The sequence below is a fragment of the Glandiceps talaboti genome, chromosome 17, assembly GCF_964340395.1.
Source record: "Glandiceps talaboti chromosome 17, keGlaTala1.1, whole genome shotgun sequence".
Classification (NCBI taxonomy): domain Eukaryota; kingdom Metazoa; phylum Hemichordata; class Enteropneusta; family Spengelidae; genus Glandiceps; species Glandiceps talaboti.
In genome coordinates, this window is record NC_135565.1 from 23567489 (window position 1) to 23583022 (window position 15534).

At 34.7% G+C, this 15534-nt stretch overlaps 2 protein-coding genes across 2 annotated transcripts; one reads left to right on the plus strand and one right to left on the minus strand.

The window, feature by feature from the left end:
- Nucleotides 1–4166: 4166 nt before the first annotated feature.
- Nucleotides 4167–7147, minus strand: LOC144447967 (3-phenylpropionate/cinnamic acid dioxygenase ferredoxin subunit-like). Its single transcript, XM_078138087.1, has 3 exons — nt 7036–7147; nt 5576–5761; nt 4167–4434 (listed from the first exon to the last, which is right to left on the minus strand). Exons 1-3 carry the CDS (start codon nt 7088–7090, stop codon nt 4208–4210), a joined length of 468 nt encoding a protein of 155 aa, XP_077994213.1. The 5' UTR covers nt 7091–7147; the 3' UTR covers nt 4167–4207.
- Nucleotides 7148–8521: 1374 nt separating this feature from the next.
- LOC144448372 (uncharacterized) lies at nt 8522–12112 on the plus strand. The gene is made up of 4 exons (XM_078138593.1): nt 8522–8745; nt 9055–9337; nt 9805–9885; nt 10206–12112. Exons 1-4 carry the CDS (start codon nt 8737–8739, stop codon nt 11228–11230), a joined length of 1398 nt encoding a protein of 465 aa, XP_077994719.1. The 5' UTR covers nt 8522–8736; the 3' UTR covers nt 11231–12112.
- The last annotated feature ends 3422 nt before the right edge of the window (nt 12113–15534 follow it).

A 15534-nucleotide genomic window follows, 5' to 3' on the forward strand; every position in this document is an offset into this window, starting at 1 on the left:
TCAATTTGTACAGAATAAAACAAGTAAAAACTTTGGTGTTATAGTAAATAATAACATTTTCTATTAAAATGTGTATATATAAAAACTGTATGTTGGTATTAAAACATGGTATAACAATCTGTGTGCAAATATAGTAAGTGAACATCGAATAAACAGTAACTGAAGAACCTCAGCAATGGCCAGTTGAACACTGCCCCTAGTGGTCTAAGAAAATTTTACTTTGTCTTTTATGCATTCCTGTGAAGTGACAAATGGTAACACTAGAGGGCACTATATAGGTGAAAAGCATGCATTTATGTTTTCAATCAGAACAAAATGGGAATAATGACAAATTGGAGAAACAATAAATTTTCCATTATAGCGAATTTTCTTATGTGTATATCAATTAAATTACACTATAACCTAAACAAGTGTTAGATTTTCAACAAACATATGTACTCACAGTTGTCACGGTAACTGAACCTGAACAAGTGTTAGAATTCAAATGGAAATTCATCGTGTTGGTAAACCATAGTATTCAATTTGAACTTTTGTTCCAAACACAACTTGAAAATTTACGCGAAATTTTTGACTGCACACTTCATTCTTTGTCAACAGATTGACCCGATATTCAGTACATGTGGCCTTGCGGACACGTGAGCCTAATAAGGGATGGGGGGGGGGGGGGGGGGGGGGGGGGGGGATTCATACATAGGGGAGACAGAGAGATCACTCAAAACCAGATTTTTTGGAATGTAGAAGACCTACCCCCTGTAGTTGCATCACATCAGAGGTCAGAGGTCTCCCAACACATCTACATCAAATCACCAGGTCACTCAGTCAACATTGACAAAGTGAACATCCTTGACACCAAAACTAGATATTTTCAACGGGGAGTGAAAGAAACTAATTATATCCAATCCATCACTGAACTGAGATGGAGGGCGATATAAACTTCCAGGTACCTATGACCCCTTATTAGGCTCATGTGTCAGCAAGGTCACGCGTACTGAATAGCGGGTCAATCTGTTGACAAAGACTGGAGTGTGCAGTCAAAAATTTCACGTAAATTTTCAAGTTTGTGTTTGGAACAAAATTTCAAATTGAATACAAGTGTTAGAATTTCAAATGTCAACATGCATGTACTCACAAGATGTAACATAATCTGAAAGATAAAATCATTCCTTCTATTCAACAAATGTGTGTACTCACAGTTGTCATGGTAACATAACCTGAAAGATTTAGGCGTTCCTTCCACTTACAAAATGTGCTCTCTCTGGGCTAGTGAGTGGTTACCTAAATGGACCAATGGCTGGACCTTTCAGACTAAGTTGTGAGTGTTTTCAAATTAAATTTTACAGTTCCAGTTCCTTTTGTCTGTGTTTGATTAGTAAATATATACATGGCAGTAATTTCATAAATGGCAGTAATTTTTATAAATGACAGTAACTCTTAAGTACAAAAACAGTACATAGGACTGCTAACTTTCTGGTATTCTATACTAGTAATTTAGTAAACTCCCACTGTCTGAAATTATTAAGTATGGAAAGGAAAAAACACATTTCACTAAATGTCTAAGTTATCTTTCAAACATACACACTGCCTAAGTGCACAACAACCACTGCACATGTGGTACAAACAGTATTCAAAAATAAAAATCTAAATTAAAAATGTCATCAAAACTTTATAACATGATTAGAATGCAAAACTGGGTTGTTTTTTAAGTCTTCATGACAATTTAACCCCCAAAGGATGATAAATGAGTATCATTATGAAATACATGACAATTTAACTCCCAAATAATGATACAATGTGTCTCATTATAAAATACAATGATGTTTATCATGCCATATAATTTATGCAAATGACTCCAATATATTTTGCATAATATTCTTCAAGTTAAATCATTTAAAAGCATATATCTGTATTGTTATTGTCAGATTATTTTCTTTCTTTATTGTGAATAGGTCTGATGTCCAGATTTGGATAAAGATACAATAAAGATTTATTTTTATAATACATTTTAATAGTTGGATAAACGATTCATTATGAATATTCAAATGAGCTATTTTGCATAGCAATGGTTGGTGGGATAAATTTTGCATGCCTATTTGATAAGTTCACTTTGGACAGATTCACTCGATAGTCAATGTTCATACTTTCAAATAATCAAAACACACAAATTTTACAATTTCAGTCATGATACACTGACAGCCTAAAATCTGCCACTAAATTCTTTAACTTAAATCATTTAAAATCTAAAAAGGCAAACAGAGGACAGAAGAGTTTGAAAACATACTAGTATAGATTATAAAATTATAAACATGATTTTAATAAAAATAATCACACAAAGTAGAAAATTTAATCAATCATATATTTACATATATTCCTTATTTATCACTTTTGAAGTCACACAACATATTGACTGTCTGACATGATATCAAATAGAATCATACTTGTATATTGTGGCAGTTTAGAGCAAGCATAAGTCACTGTATCCTCTCCTCCACAAAACTCAGTTAGTTTTATCGTTGTAAAATTCTCACATTACTCATTTCTTACAAAAGAAACTTTACCTGATGAAAAAGACATGGAAAACTTTTCAAATCATTGTGCACATGATGACAAGAATTACTGGAAAACTTTTAAAATCATTGTGTGCATGATGACAAGTAACACTGGAAAACTTTTAAAATCATTGTGTGTAAAATGACAAATAATACTGGAAAACTTTTAAAATCATTGTGTGTAAAATGACAAATAATACTGGAAAACTTTTAAAATCATTGTGCGCATGATGACAAGTAACACTGTTTATAAACTGGCCAAAAAGATGACAGCATCTTAAATGTATAAATATAAAAATCTTCCAATATTATCTTCATTATAAACTTGATTACTATCAAACTAGTATATCCATTAACTAAATAGGCCTTGTAATTCTACTATTATATACATAGCTACCTTATACATAGTCTAGCAACTATCCCTATGGCTTTCAATCCCTCTCAACATCTAGAGGAATCAGAAGGGATGAACCAAAAGTTGTTCACTGTACAAATGAGTACACCTCAACTGTTAGAATAATGTAAACAGTATATTAAGTAGTGTCCTGATATGACAAATACACTACATAAATATGGACATTATGTAAACAGTGTCCTGATATGACAAATACACTACATATATATGGACATTATGTAACTCTTCACAATAAACACTAACTTATTATTACCCGACAGAATTCTGTCATTAAGACATACACGATCTTATTACTATGTGGGTGGATTCTGAAATTTCATCTGAACTCCTCCTTCCTCTAGACATTGCAACAGATTCAAAGTCATAGATAGCCTCTAGACTAGATTCACAACCATGGATAGCTTCTACATGTAGACTACCTTATACCTCAAATACAGGCAGAATTTCAGTAATAGTTTTTCACCCATTATTTACAATCATTCACTTTTCCTTTCTTTTTTATATCTGAATAGCGATTCTCACCATTTCTTGAAGGAGAAGAAATTTCAAACATTATTTTTCAAATACCATCTTTGGTCATAGAAATAGTGATACAGCCATCAATAAAATATTGATACAGCCATCAATACAATATTGATACAGCCATCAATACAATATTGATACAGCCATCAATAAAATATTGATACAGCCATCAATAAAATATTGATACAGCCATCAATAAAATATTGATACAGCCATCAATAAAATATTGATACAGCCATCAATAAAATATTGATACAGTCATTGATAAAATATTGATACAGCCATCAATAAAATATTGATACAGCCATCAATAAAATATTGATACAGTCATTGATAAAATATTGATACAGCCATCAATAAAATATTGATACAGCCATCAATAAAATATTGATACAGTCATTGATAAGGACTATATTGCCATTGATATAGACTATATTGTCATTGATAAGGACTATTGCCCATAATATATGTTTTAATAATTACACTAGGCACTGCTTTAACAAATCATTTGCATACAGGTATGCAATAATGTCTTGAGGTAGTATCAATGGTACATATGTCATACCATTTTCTTAAACTTTGTCAATATCACATGACGTAACTCATTCTAATACTGATATTCTATATTCATAATGATTAAGAAACAAACTAACATTTTTTAAATTATTAATTTTTGCTGCCACATTATTTCACAAGCCTCATAAACAACATACCCTGATACAATTTAGAAATCTTCATTCTGGAAGAAGTGTGGTGAAAACTCTTGAAAACCAATGTAAATACTGCCATCATCATCAACTTTAGTTGGATACACCATAGCTGTCACATCACGTCCTTTAGGATGTCTAACTTTTCCAGTGTCCAGATTAAATCTCCAACTATGCCATGGACATTTGATACATAAGGATTTATCTGGCAAATCTTCTATGTCACCCATATGAAGAGGACCACCTGTAAAAGATCATGATGCCCAATTTAATTTTATGCAATCAATGTTTTCCAAGGATAAAATCATTCTTGGTTTATTTTTCTCATTCTTCTTTGTTCATCATCATGTATATGGAGATGAACTATATTTTGTGTGTCTGTGAACTTTTTAGACGTTAGTGATGCTCTGTTAACAGGTTAGAGCTATACAGGAAAACTCTCATACCTTACCTCTGCTAGTCACATATCTAGGGCAGGGTTGTGCACATAGCTGTATCAAGCCTATGGAACCACAGTGGCTGTACCTGCCACTGTAAAATATCACTGAAACAACTCTGGCCAGCACACTAGGTTTAAGATGTGTAACTGATATGCCAACATCAATGTAATATGGATGTGAGAAATAGCAATGCAGCATAGGTTTTTACAACATGTTACATCCATGTACAACTACAATAGCCTTTTCCCACAGCTGTGTACCAGTTATATATGTGAGCATAGCTGTCATGTAGCTATTTCCCACAGCCATGTACCAGCTATCTGAGCACTGCAGTAAAAAGGATATTTCCCACAGCCGTGTACCAACTATGTGAGCATACATGTAGCTGTCATGTAGATATTTCCCACAGCCATATACCAGCTATGTGAGCACTGCAGTAATAGAGGTATTATACTTCTCAAAACCATGTACCAGCTATGTGAGCACTGCAGTAACAGGTATTTCTCAAAACCATGTACCAGCTATGCGAGCAATGCTGATTGAATTTAACAAAAGGGCTGCTACAGAGTATGATTTCAACATACATGTAGCTCGTACATGGATGTGAACAACTGTGTACTACCGGTATGTGTGCTTAGCAAAGCTATGGTACAGGGATGTGCAGAATGACCTTGGCACAGAGATGTTATCCACATTCATGATGAGATGGGCATATTTTTTCCCAGCAATGTACCAGCTATGTGAGCTCTGCAGTAACACTGATACTGTGATAGGCGTATTTTTCCTAGCCATGTAGCAGAGGTATAAATTCAACTAAATTACAATTCAAACATCATCATGTATATAAAATCTTACTAGAGGTGATGGTTATTTCTATCCTCTTTTAAAAATGAGAGCAAGAGAGGAGTAACTTGAAAAATGACAGTTAATGCCTAGCTTACTTACCTGCATGTGGACATTTCTCATTAATAGCATACACCTTGTTGCCATGACGAAATATTGCAATTTTTTGACCATTTATTTGGACAAGATTACCAGCTGGTGTACTGCTTTGACGTCTTAGCTTCCTACCAGAATCAGATATGGTATGAACTCTACATATCTGTTTTACATCAGCCCAATCATACAGTTCTGAAAGTGATGAAGATGAGATAAATCATAAAATGTTTTAAATATGTTTAGTCAGTTAGTTTTTGGTGGGCCCACCTTCTCCAGTTCTGTAGAGCCACATTTGTTTTTGTTGTGGGGGTTCAAACATGAGTGCAAACCACTGAATGACAATTAAGTGCTATAAAACAGAGCTCAAGAGTCTAAATATAAAACCGATGCTCCTAGGTCCTGTACCATTATTTCAGCTGATCGGCCATATATCTGACTCCATATAGTGAAGTCAGTGTTTCCTTGGTTTCATGACGAGAGTTGAAAAGTGACATGGGAACTGTGATGCACAATTTGGCACGTCGAGTCGTCTCCTAATACATCCATGATCTGACACAGTGCACATAACGCTATTATTAATAAAATATATTATTATACAATTGCAATCTCTGGTTATTGGCTAACAAGAACTTTCAGAAGTAGTATTCCTACCTTCATAATAGACATCCTCTACTTTAAAATAAAGTAAACCGTTAGAAGTTATGATGGTATCTGAAAGCCTACGACCGATTCCTGGCATGTCTGTCAATGCTGCTTGAACTATGACCTCAAGTCCTCAACGTGAATCGCATTAGCCACCAGAAAACATCCGAGGTACACAATGTAATAATGCAATACCAGTATTACTATTAGTTGTGTATGTAATCACGCCTATGGTGCAAGCATTTGAATGTATGTATAAAACAGAGTAACATACAGATGCAGCACTTGAGCGTGTGAGAACCTGTCCAATATCGACAGTTTCCCTTGCTTTGACAAACTGAGACAATAGAAGAGTCACAATCAAACCAAACGAACAATGCATGACGTCAGACCACATCTTCTCACATACTAGTACATGAACTTAATGTTGTTCACAACTGTAATGTTAATGTGTAGACCTCATCTGTACAAATGCGGGGAGTTGAAAGCGTTTTGTCATTGACCATAACAAAAGGCTTGATTCTTACACAACAAGTTTGCCCAGAAGAAAAGATGCATTAACACCGCATAATTTATACATGGATGTCATTCACAGCAGGAAGTGTTTGAAAGTGTACGTAAATCTACACAGTTTAGACAGATTGTGTGTATCCTGTCTATGGTTTAGAAGTCAGAGCTGGAAACATGTTGAGATGACATCTGATGGCGAGATTCAAGCCCGAGGGATCCAACGATCGATTCTCAAATGTTTAGTTTGCACCATCTATTCCAGATATGTTACACCAAAATTTACAAATGTCTTTAATATTAGTTTTAAACCTTACCTTGAAACTCAAGGTTTTCAACTTTGAAATAAAATATCCCATCCGAATCACTCATGTAGGACGATTTTGGTTGACATGACAGTAAGATGTTGTCAACAAGCAGGCACGTGTCTTTCCGCCATCTTTAATAGCGCCATCGGATAGGAAGTTGGATTTCTTTTGTTTTTATTTTTTCGGAAATTGTGGACAAAGTAGTTAAGTATTTTCCAAATTTATTTATCAACACTTTATTGACAAGATTACAAATTTATCTTCTGTAAGTTACTTAAAGGAAAATCAGAATAAATCAAAAAAGTAACCATGTGTGTCCTAAAGAAATTTTCGGTTTTGCACACAATCAAAACATCAAATTATTGCCAAAGCTAAGTAGTTTTCCTAAGACTATTTATATACCTAGAGACAGATGCAGTCTCAGCGCCCATCCCACAATTCACGTCATTATCAATCGAAAGTCAACCCCCCCCCCCACACACACACACAAATATTCAAGCAATCCGCGAAATACTGTCGAGTTGAGCAACCGAGGTATTGATTTTAATCACGTGTGTGTCTAAATGAAGATAGCAGTTAATCAGAATCGAGGTAGAAAAGTTGTATAATTGTCAATCTACGATTCAATATTCACTACTTAACACACAGTAATTCAATGCACAGGGACACTTAGATTGTTGTTTTCCTAAGGAAACTATCACAAGAATCCTGCTACTACAAATGTATCAATATACACTTAACAACAATCTAAGAAATACTATGTACCCCTATGGTTCAGTACATGTATATATATATATATATATATATATATATATATATATATATATGTATGTATGTATGTATGTACGTACGTACGTACGTACGTACGTGTATGTATGTATGTATGTATGTATGTATGTATGTATGTATGTATGTATGTATGTATGTATGTATGTATGTATGTATGTATGTATGTATATATGTATGTATGTATGTATGTATGTATGTATGTATGTATGTATGTATGTATGGATGGATGGATGGATGGATGGATGGATGGATGGATGTATGGACAGTCCTTGTGAAAGCAACTAGGAGATTTGCAATGTACGTTGAAAGTCAGATCAAAACAATCGTTCAACTTCCAAATGATTTTTCTCAAAATAAAATCCGACCTCACCTCTGTCTGTAAATCTTTACAGTGACCTTAATAAAAGAGTATGCTATTTTACTGTTGTTTTCCCTCATAGCATGGACACACCAGAAATACTTGTCAACTACATTCGCCATGCCGAATTAAAATTGAATGACAAGCTCCTTGTTTGTGATTGGCCATGCCATGGGATAGAGCAGGGTATGGAAAGAAAATTCAGTGTAGCGTTCCGAAAGATAATCTTCCGTTGGTGGCGCACTATGCTGACATACCACAATGTCAGGGGTAACCTGTTCGTTGGCCTTTGCTCTACATTTTGTGAAGACTTACTCTCTACTTCCGTGTAAGGGTAAATCGCCTATTATTACCCAGCATAGATTTGTCATAATCACGAGACGCTCATATACAATCCATTGCAATCATATATCACCAACTCAACTGGTTTTATTACTCGATGACTGGTGCCTTGTACTGTTTAAAGAGAAGTTTCACAGACTTGACTTGGTCCCACTATTGTCATTGTATGCTTGTGTGAAGACGGTTTTTCCAGCTGTGAGAAGAGAATTTCGACACTCATCATGAGTAGGGTAAGTTACTATTGCAAGTCTGCCTTTTCCTTTGGAACTTGGTGTACTACTAGTGTGTACTGACCAAAATGACATCCCTGTACTGGAGGTGTTGTATATGGCTGTTGCCCTTGGGGGATTTTATTGGAATTAGGTCAACACACACACACACACACACACACACACACACACACACACACACACACACACACACACACACACACACACACATTAATAACTTTAAAAATAAAACTAAAGCAGCTATTAAAATAAAAATTTCCGATAATGTGCATATATCGTCACATTCATCGACGTTTCTTTTTTTTCAAGATGGAAGATTCGTCTACCAATGACACAGTTCGCAGTCGATCTAATCATGATCCAACATCAATGTTGATGACGTCAGCTGACCAAGAGGATATAAGTAATCGACTTAGCATGAAGATAGACGAAATATTACCAAATATGATGAGTACATGCCAGGGTGGAAACAATACTGAAAGTTTACAAGAATGTATCGAAAACGTGTCAAGAACTGTGGTTACCAATCCATCAGCAATAACTAATGATGATATCGTACAACAGATTATGGAAACACTCACAAAACATATACGTATGTGTCTTATGTAGAGTTTCATCGATGTGTAGAACTAGTTTATGTAGCTCAGTACAACTTGTTTAAGGGCAGGGTTACTTTCGTCAACCGTAACCCGTAATAGTTATACAGGTGTCCGATTCATAAATCATAATTTAAATCGTTAGTAATCTAACACCACAGTATAACATGCCAGCACGTACCATAGAGTGGACAGAATGTTTACTGCAGTGTATCATGCATGTACTTAACACACAGTTTTGGTTATTGGTCTGCATGCAACGGGAACAGTCCGAAGGGGTTTATAGGAATGATTCGTGTCCTTACGTGCGTCCATTCAATGATAGCCATACATCAGACACTCAAACTTAATTTCAAACAAATCCTTGCCGAACATCATTCGTGTCAAACACTGCTGCATAAAATACTCACACATACAGTCAAACCTCAGACTAAATTAGTCATATCCTAATATTATATTTTAGGTGAGTTAGGTGATGATACCAGTAGCAGAATGGAAACAGGACTGCATGAGATACTGGAGGAAGTCAGAAGGTCACGGCATGGTATGAAAAGAATATTTATGAAGTATTCTCTGTGATTACAATAGCCACACAATGACGACTTTTCTATTTTCTACAGTAGTTAGATAGGCAGCAAGGGAGGGAGAGAGAGAGAGAGAGAGAGAGAGAGAGAGAGAGAGAGAGAGAGAGAGAGAGAGAGAGAGAGAGAGAGAGAGAAACATTTATGGTTTTGCAAAAAAGAATATTTGAATTTGAAGTGTATCTGAATATTATGTTTTACTGACTGAGTATTCTTTTAGTTTCATAGCTAAGTCTTGATTAATTGAAACATAAAAACCCACGAAAATATGTTCTAATTGCAGATAGCAGACATTCGATGAGAATATTTGCCTCAGATTCAAGTATTATAGTTGGTGATCAAGGTACAATTATCAACCATCCAGGTGAAGACGACATAAAGTCTTGCAAGCATGAAAAGTCTAGCTGTGACAAGTGTGATCCACACTATCAATCTATACTTCTAAATGCAGTAATTGGTCAGTTAAATGATATATTAGAAGTAATTTTGCCAAAGGGTAACATTAAAAGAGTTATTAATTGTAAAGATGAAAATGGTATCACATCCCTCATTCATGCCATATGCCATGGTAATGTATCTATGGTAGAGCTCCTATTGAGATATGGTGCAAATCCAAACACTCAGTCACGAGACGGGGGGACACCGATACATATCGCGCTAAGAAATAAATGTATGGAAACAGTGAAATTGTTGCATGGAAAAGGCGCCGACATCAATGTCATTGTACGTGGGTTTTCCATGTTACATTTCGCAGTTCTCAAAAATGATATCTCAATAGTTGAATATGTTTACAGATCAATGAATCGCGATGTTGTTAACGGTGGGGGAATAAGTGTCCTACATTTTGCTACGCTTGGTGGTAATTTAGAAATCTGTAAATTCTTATTAGATAAGGGTATCTTTGACATAAATTCAAGATGTCCCTTTGATTCGATCCCTCCTGCCCTGATTAGTCAACATATCGTGATTAAGCGTTGGGCAACACCTTTGCATTCCGCCGTTTTAAGTTGTAATTCAGAAATTGTATCTCTATTGCTCACTAAAAGGGTGAATGCGAATGCTCAAGATTTTAGCGGTGATACACCATTGCATTATGCTGTTGATAGAGGGCTGCAGACGATTGTTAGATTACTTTTACAGCATGGTGCTGATAAGGATATTAAGAATCATGGGGGTAAAACACCTATTGATATTTCGAAAGATTCTAAACATAAGAACAACTTTCAAGTTATTGAATGCATTGATTGTCCAACTGTCAGTGGCAAGTTTGGACTCAACACTGACGTATTAAGGAGTTCAGAAACTTAGTGATACCCAAGTTTATTCATTGTAGGTACAGGGTGAGCTTACCCTATTTGAATAGCAATAACTACCATCAAAACATTCAGTATATGTATAAAAAAAACAACGAATTTACATTAGACAGATCTCAGACAACTAAAGAATTCTTTTCGTTGTCTGAGGTCAGATAGACATGTTATTCAGTTTTGAATCACAAAGGCGTATTGAAACTGGACCACGGGGAAGTTATCCATTTCACCCATAATTAGTCCTATTTGCAGACGGAATATTAAAGTCGGGATTAGCAGTATCACGTCCCGTACACCGCCTGGACTACCCCACGACCGGACCAAGTCGAGAGAGTCGCAAGCGTAGTACGAAACGATTTAGCTCGTCCTCTCGTTTCTCGTACTCGTCCAGTTGTATCCGTGACAGACGCAGATGACAGCATTTTTTTTTGAATATTTGTAAATACGATGTACCTAATAAAGTCATTATACTTTGTATTGTGATCATCTTGGAATAGAATATTAGCTCACAAGTGATTTGTGACCAGTACGTGCTGTTTCATGCAATGTGGTACACTACTTATGTTTCGAGTATGCCAGTTCTCTGCTATGTATATATGCTCACTCACGTTGATTGTTAAGGCATAATTCATAGCGAATTAGCGTGGAGAGTCTTTGAATGTACCTTTTACAGGTAGCTAATGTCAGCTTAGTGGTGAATGTTTTACTAAGTGTACATATAGACATGTATTTATGTATATACTTAATCCTAGTATAGACTGTTGTATATAATAGACTGAAGTACATGGAATACTAATTTCTTGAATATATTTTGACATTGAGAGTTGTCATCTTCATTTTTCTCATGTCTAACTGTCTAACTACTGTAGAAAATAGAAATTAAATACACGATTATATTTTTGGTCTTATTTTTGTGGTAAATGACATTTCCTGAATCTAATGTGTATGTGTGTTGGTATGGTGTGTGTGTGTGGGGGGGGGGGGGAGGTGGGTATTACACCGTGATGTGCAACGACTTACAAAGCATAGATCTCGACATAGCTATAGGTCTTTGATTGGAGTCAAATTATGCAATTATTTGTGAAAGAACTTCAACAAAGTAAATATTGCGTTGATTGGTTTCTAACTTGATGGGGTCATGGGTAAGGGGAGGGCTGGATGACTATTTGATCAATAGAAGATATATGGAGGAACTTCTATCTATTGTTGTTATACAAATTAAGTCCATGTATTGGAAACTCTAAAACTGCTACGTGCGTTATGACCTTTGTACCTACATACATTTGTAAATGCAAGATGGCCAACTTTGAAGAAAATGAGAGCATATTAAACTTGATTACCAAAGTTATACTGAATTTCAGTCCCATTTATGCTATAAGCTGACTAACAGGAAGGATGGTCAAGTTACCTAACTTAAAGTGTTTATTTTCACAGTAACCTTTAAATTTCCATGAAATCTTCATTTACACGAAATATGTACGTCGACACAAGTTTGCAAAATGTCAACTCCATAAACTTGATTACCGCCAACACTGCCTTATGTCTTCAGCCCTTTTGTTTTTATATGACGTCACGATTTAGTTAAGCAATTTTTCCACGGTCAGATTGTATATGAGTTAGTTTTAATGAAATGGAACACTGGTAACATATACTGGACAAGGCGTAGGGAAAGTAATGTTGCTACGGTACTGACGGACAGACAGACGCCAACGTAGTAGATCCTCTCAGGTTTTGCCCGTTGAGGACTAAAATTAGTAATAGGTTCCATTCATAAAATTCAAATCTTCGTTGGTTAAAGTTGGAAAAAATACAATTGACAATCACATAAACTTAGACTCAGGGTACATACATCAGTTTATATCCGTATATGCAGTATATACATCAATTTATATCCGTATATGCAGTATATACTGATATGAAGTCCAACTCGACTTACCTGTACAAAACTTATAACACAATTCAAAAGCACTGTATTGAAATTTATGACAGTCTATATCTATACCATCACTCATACTTCAAGGTAGCTATATCATAAACTACTAAATGTAGAATGAGAGTGAAATAAATACCAAGTGAATCTCTTCAAGATAAAATCTCTGCATGAATACATTCCTTTATTGAAGAAAATAGAATGATAGCGTTTTATGCACCAAAGTGAATATATATTTACTGTACATATTGTAATTCTCTGAAAAACCCCCCATAATTTTATGATGATCATCTCATCATATAGTAGTCAGTACTCTGTCAATTTCTGGTATACGTACAATCAAAACTAAGAGTCCTAGTTTGAGATTGAGCTAATAACCCTTACATACCTGTATGTATTGGCAAAAACCCTTACATACCTGTATGTATTAGCAAAAACCCTTACATACCTGTATGTATTGGCAAAAACCCTTACATACCTATATGTATTGACAAAAACCCTTACATACCTGTAAGTGTATTGGCAAAAACCCTTACATACCTGTATGTATTGGCAAAAACCTTACATACCTGTATGTATTGGCAAAAACCCCTACATACCTGTATGTATTGGCAAAAACCCTTACATACCTGTATGTATTGGCAAAAACCCTACATACCTGTATGTATTGGCAAAAACCCTTACACACCTGTATGTATTGGCAAAAACCCTTAAATACCTGTATGTATTGGAAAAACCCTTACATACCTGTATGTATTGGCAAAAACCCTTCCATACCTGTATGTATTGGCAAAAACCCTTACATACCTGTATGTATTGGCAAAATGAAAGCCACATTTAATAATCTACATTGCAAGTTTATAATTTTGTATGAATGCTGTGAATTGAATCCTTTCTTTTAGGAGATCTACAGTAGATGACAAATTTGTAATATTCAAAATTGAAAACATGTTTCCTTCATCCTCAAGAGCCAAGGAGACCAAAATAGGTAATGTCATTTAACTTATTATGTTGATTGATAATTGTTATTCAATTGAATTTGTTTGTGAGCTATGGTATTTCAGGAGATAAAACAACACACACGATGACATCGCAATAAATAATAACATATTTAGTAATACCAAAGCATTGCTTAATTTCAAAATCACAAATACTTGTATATATGCTAAAACATAAAATTCACTGCTAAATTTCTTTAACAAAGCCATTGCACACACACACACACACACACACACACACATTATGTATATATAAATATTGATATATGATAAGTTTACTATTTCTTGAAAATTTGAATTTTCCTGACTACATAGTGCAAGATTTTTCTGTAAATGTTTATTTTTGTACTTTTATTAAAATCATAGATAAAGGACACCTCAATAGCTTTGACTTCAGTTCACCAAATGCTGTATCTGTAATATTGAGTAGTACATCATCGGGTGTGACCTTTCACCCCAAGTCTGTAACATACTGTGCTCAAATCTGAAAAAACTGGAACATATTCTTTAGGTAAGAAATGCATGCTTAATAGTTAACAAAAATCATGGGACAACTCTAACAAACATCTTAGATTTTATGTAAGAAATAATGTGGTATTATTTCAGTCCTTAAAAAACAAGTAAAAACATGTTTTTGAGCTAATATCAGCATTGATTGATAATCGGTGGATAGAACACATAGCAATGTCAATCTGTAAATGTCAGTCAATTACAATATTGTGGTATTATATAATTTATTTAGCTGGTAATATTGTGAACCTTACTTTGATTCCCTGGTTGAAAATGGATAACTCTGTATACTGTCCCAAAGGTAAATATTTGGTTCCCCCAAAAATCATGGAGGTTATATATATGTAGATATTTGTATGTAAAACCAAATTCCAGAGAAAAAGAAACTTAACTTGCCAAGAATACCACGAAGAGTATGAGCAATTTTCTTGAATGATATTTTAACTCCCATTTATATTGTAGTTTATGTTTGAAAATGACGTATTAGTGAAAACTTCCCCCAAAATGACGTATTAGTGAAAACTTCCCCCAAACTGACGTGTTTCATGATTTCATGTAAATGAACTGATCGCACATACATATCTTAATAATATGTTAGAAATTGTAAACAAATCAGTAGATTCACCCTTAGAAATTTGTAAATTCACTACATCACAATGCTTTTAACATATGAGCACAATGCTTTTAACATATGTGAACACAATGCTTTTAACATATGAACACAATGCTTTTAACATATATGAACACAATGCTTTTAACATATGAACACAATGCTTTTAACATATATGAACACAATGCTTTTAACATATATGAACACAATGCCTTTAGCATATATGAACACAATGCTTTTAACATATATGAACA

Coding starts and splice junctions, on each gene's coding strand:
- LOC144447967 (XM_078138087.1), bottom strand. CDS start 7,090: ATGAGTGATTCGGATGGGATATTTTATTTCAAAGTTGAAAACCTTGAG. Junction 5,762..7,035: donor TGAAAACCTTGAGTTTCAAG/GTAAGGTTTAAA, acceptor CATCACTTTCAG/AACTGTATGATTGGGCTGAT. Junction 4,435..5,575: donor TGAGAAATGTCCACATGCAG/GTAAGTAAGCTA, acceptor GATCTTTTACAG/GTGGTCCTCTTCATATGGGT.
- LOC144448372 (XM_078138593.1), top strand. Junction 9,338..9,804: donor AACACTCACAAAACATATAC/GTATGTGTCTTA, acceptor ATTATATTTTAG/GTGAGTTAGGTGATGATACC. Junction 9,886..10,205: donor AGTCAGAAGGTCACGGCATG/GTATGAAAAGAA, acceptor TTCTAATTGCAG/ATAGCAGACATTCGATGAGA.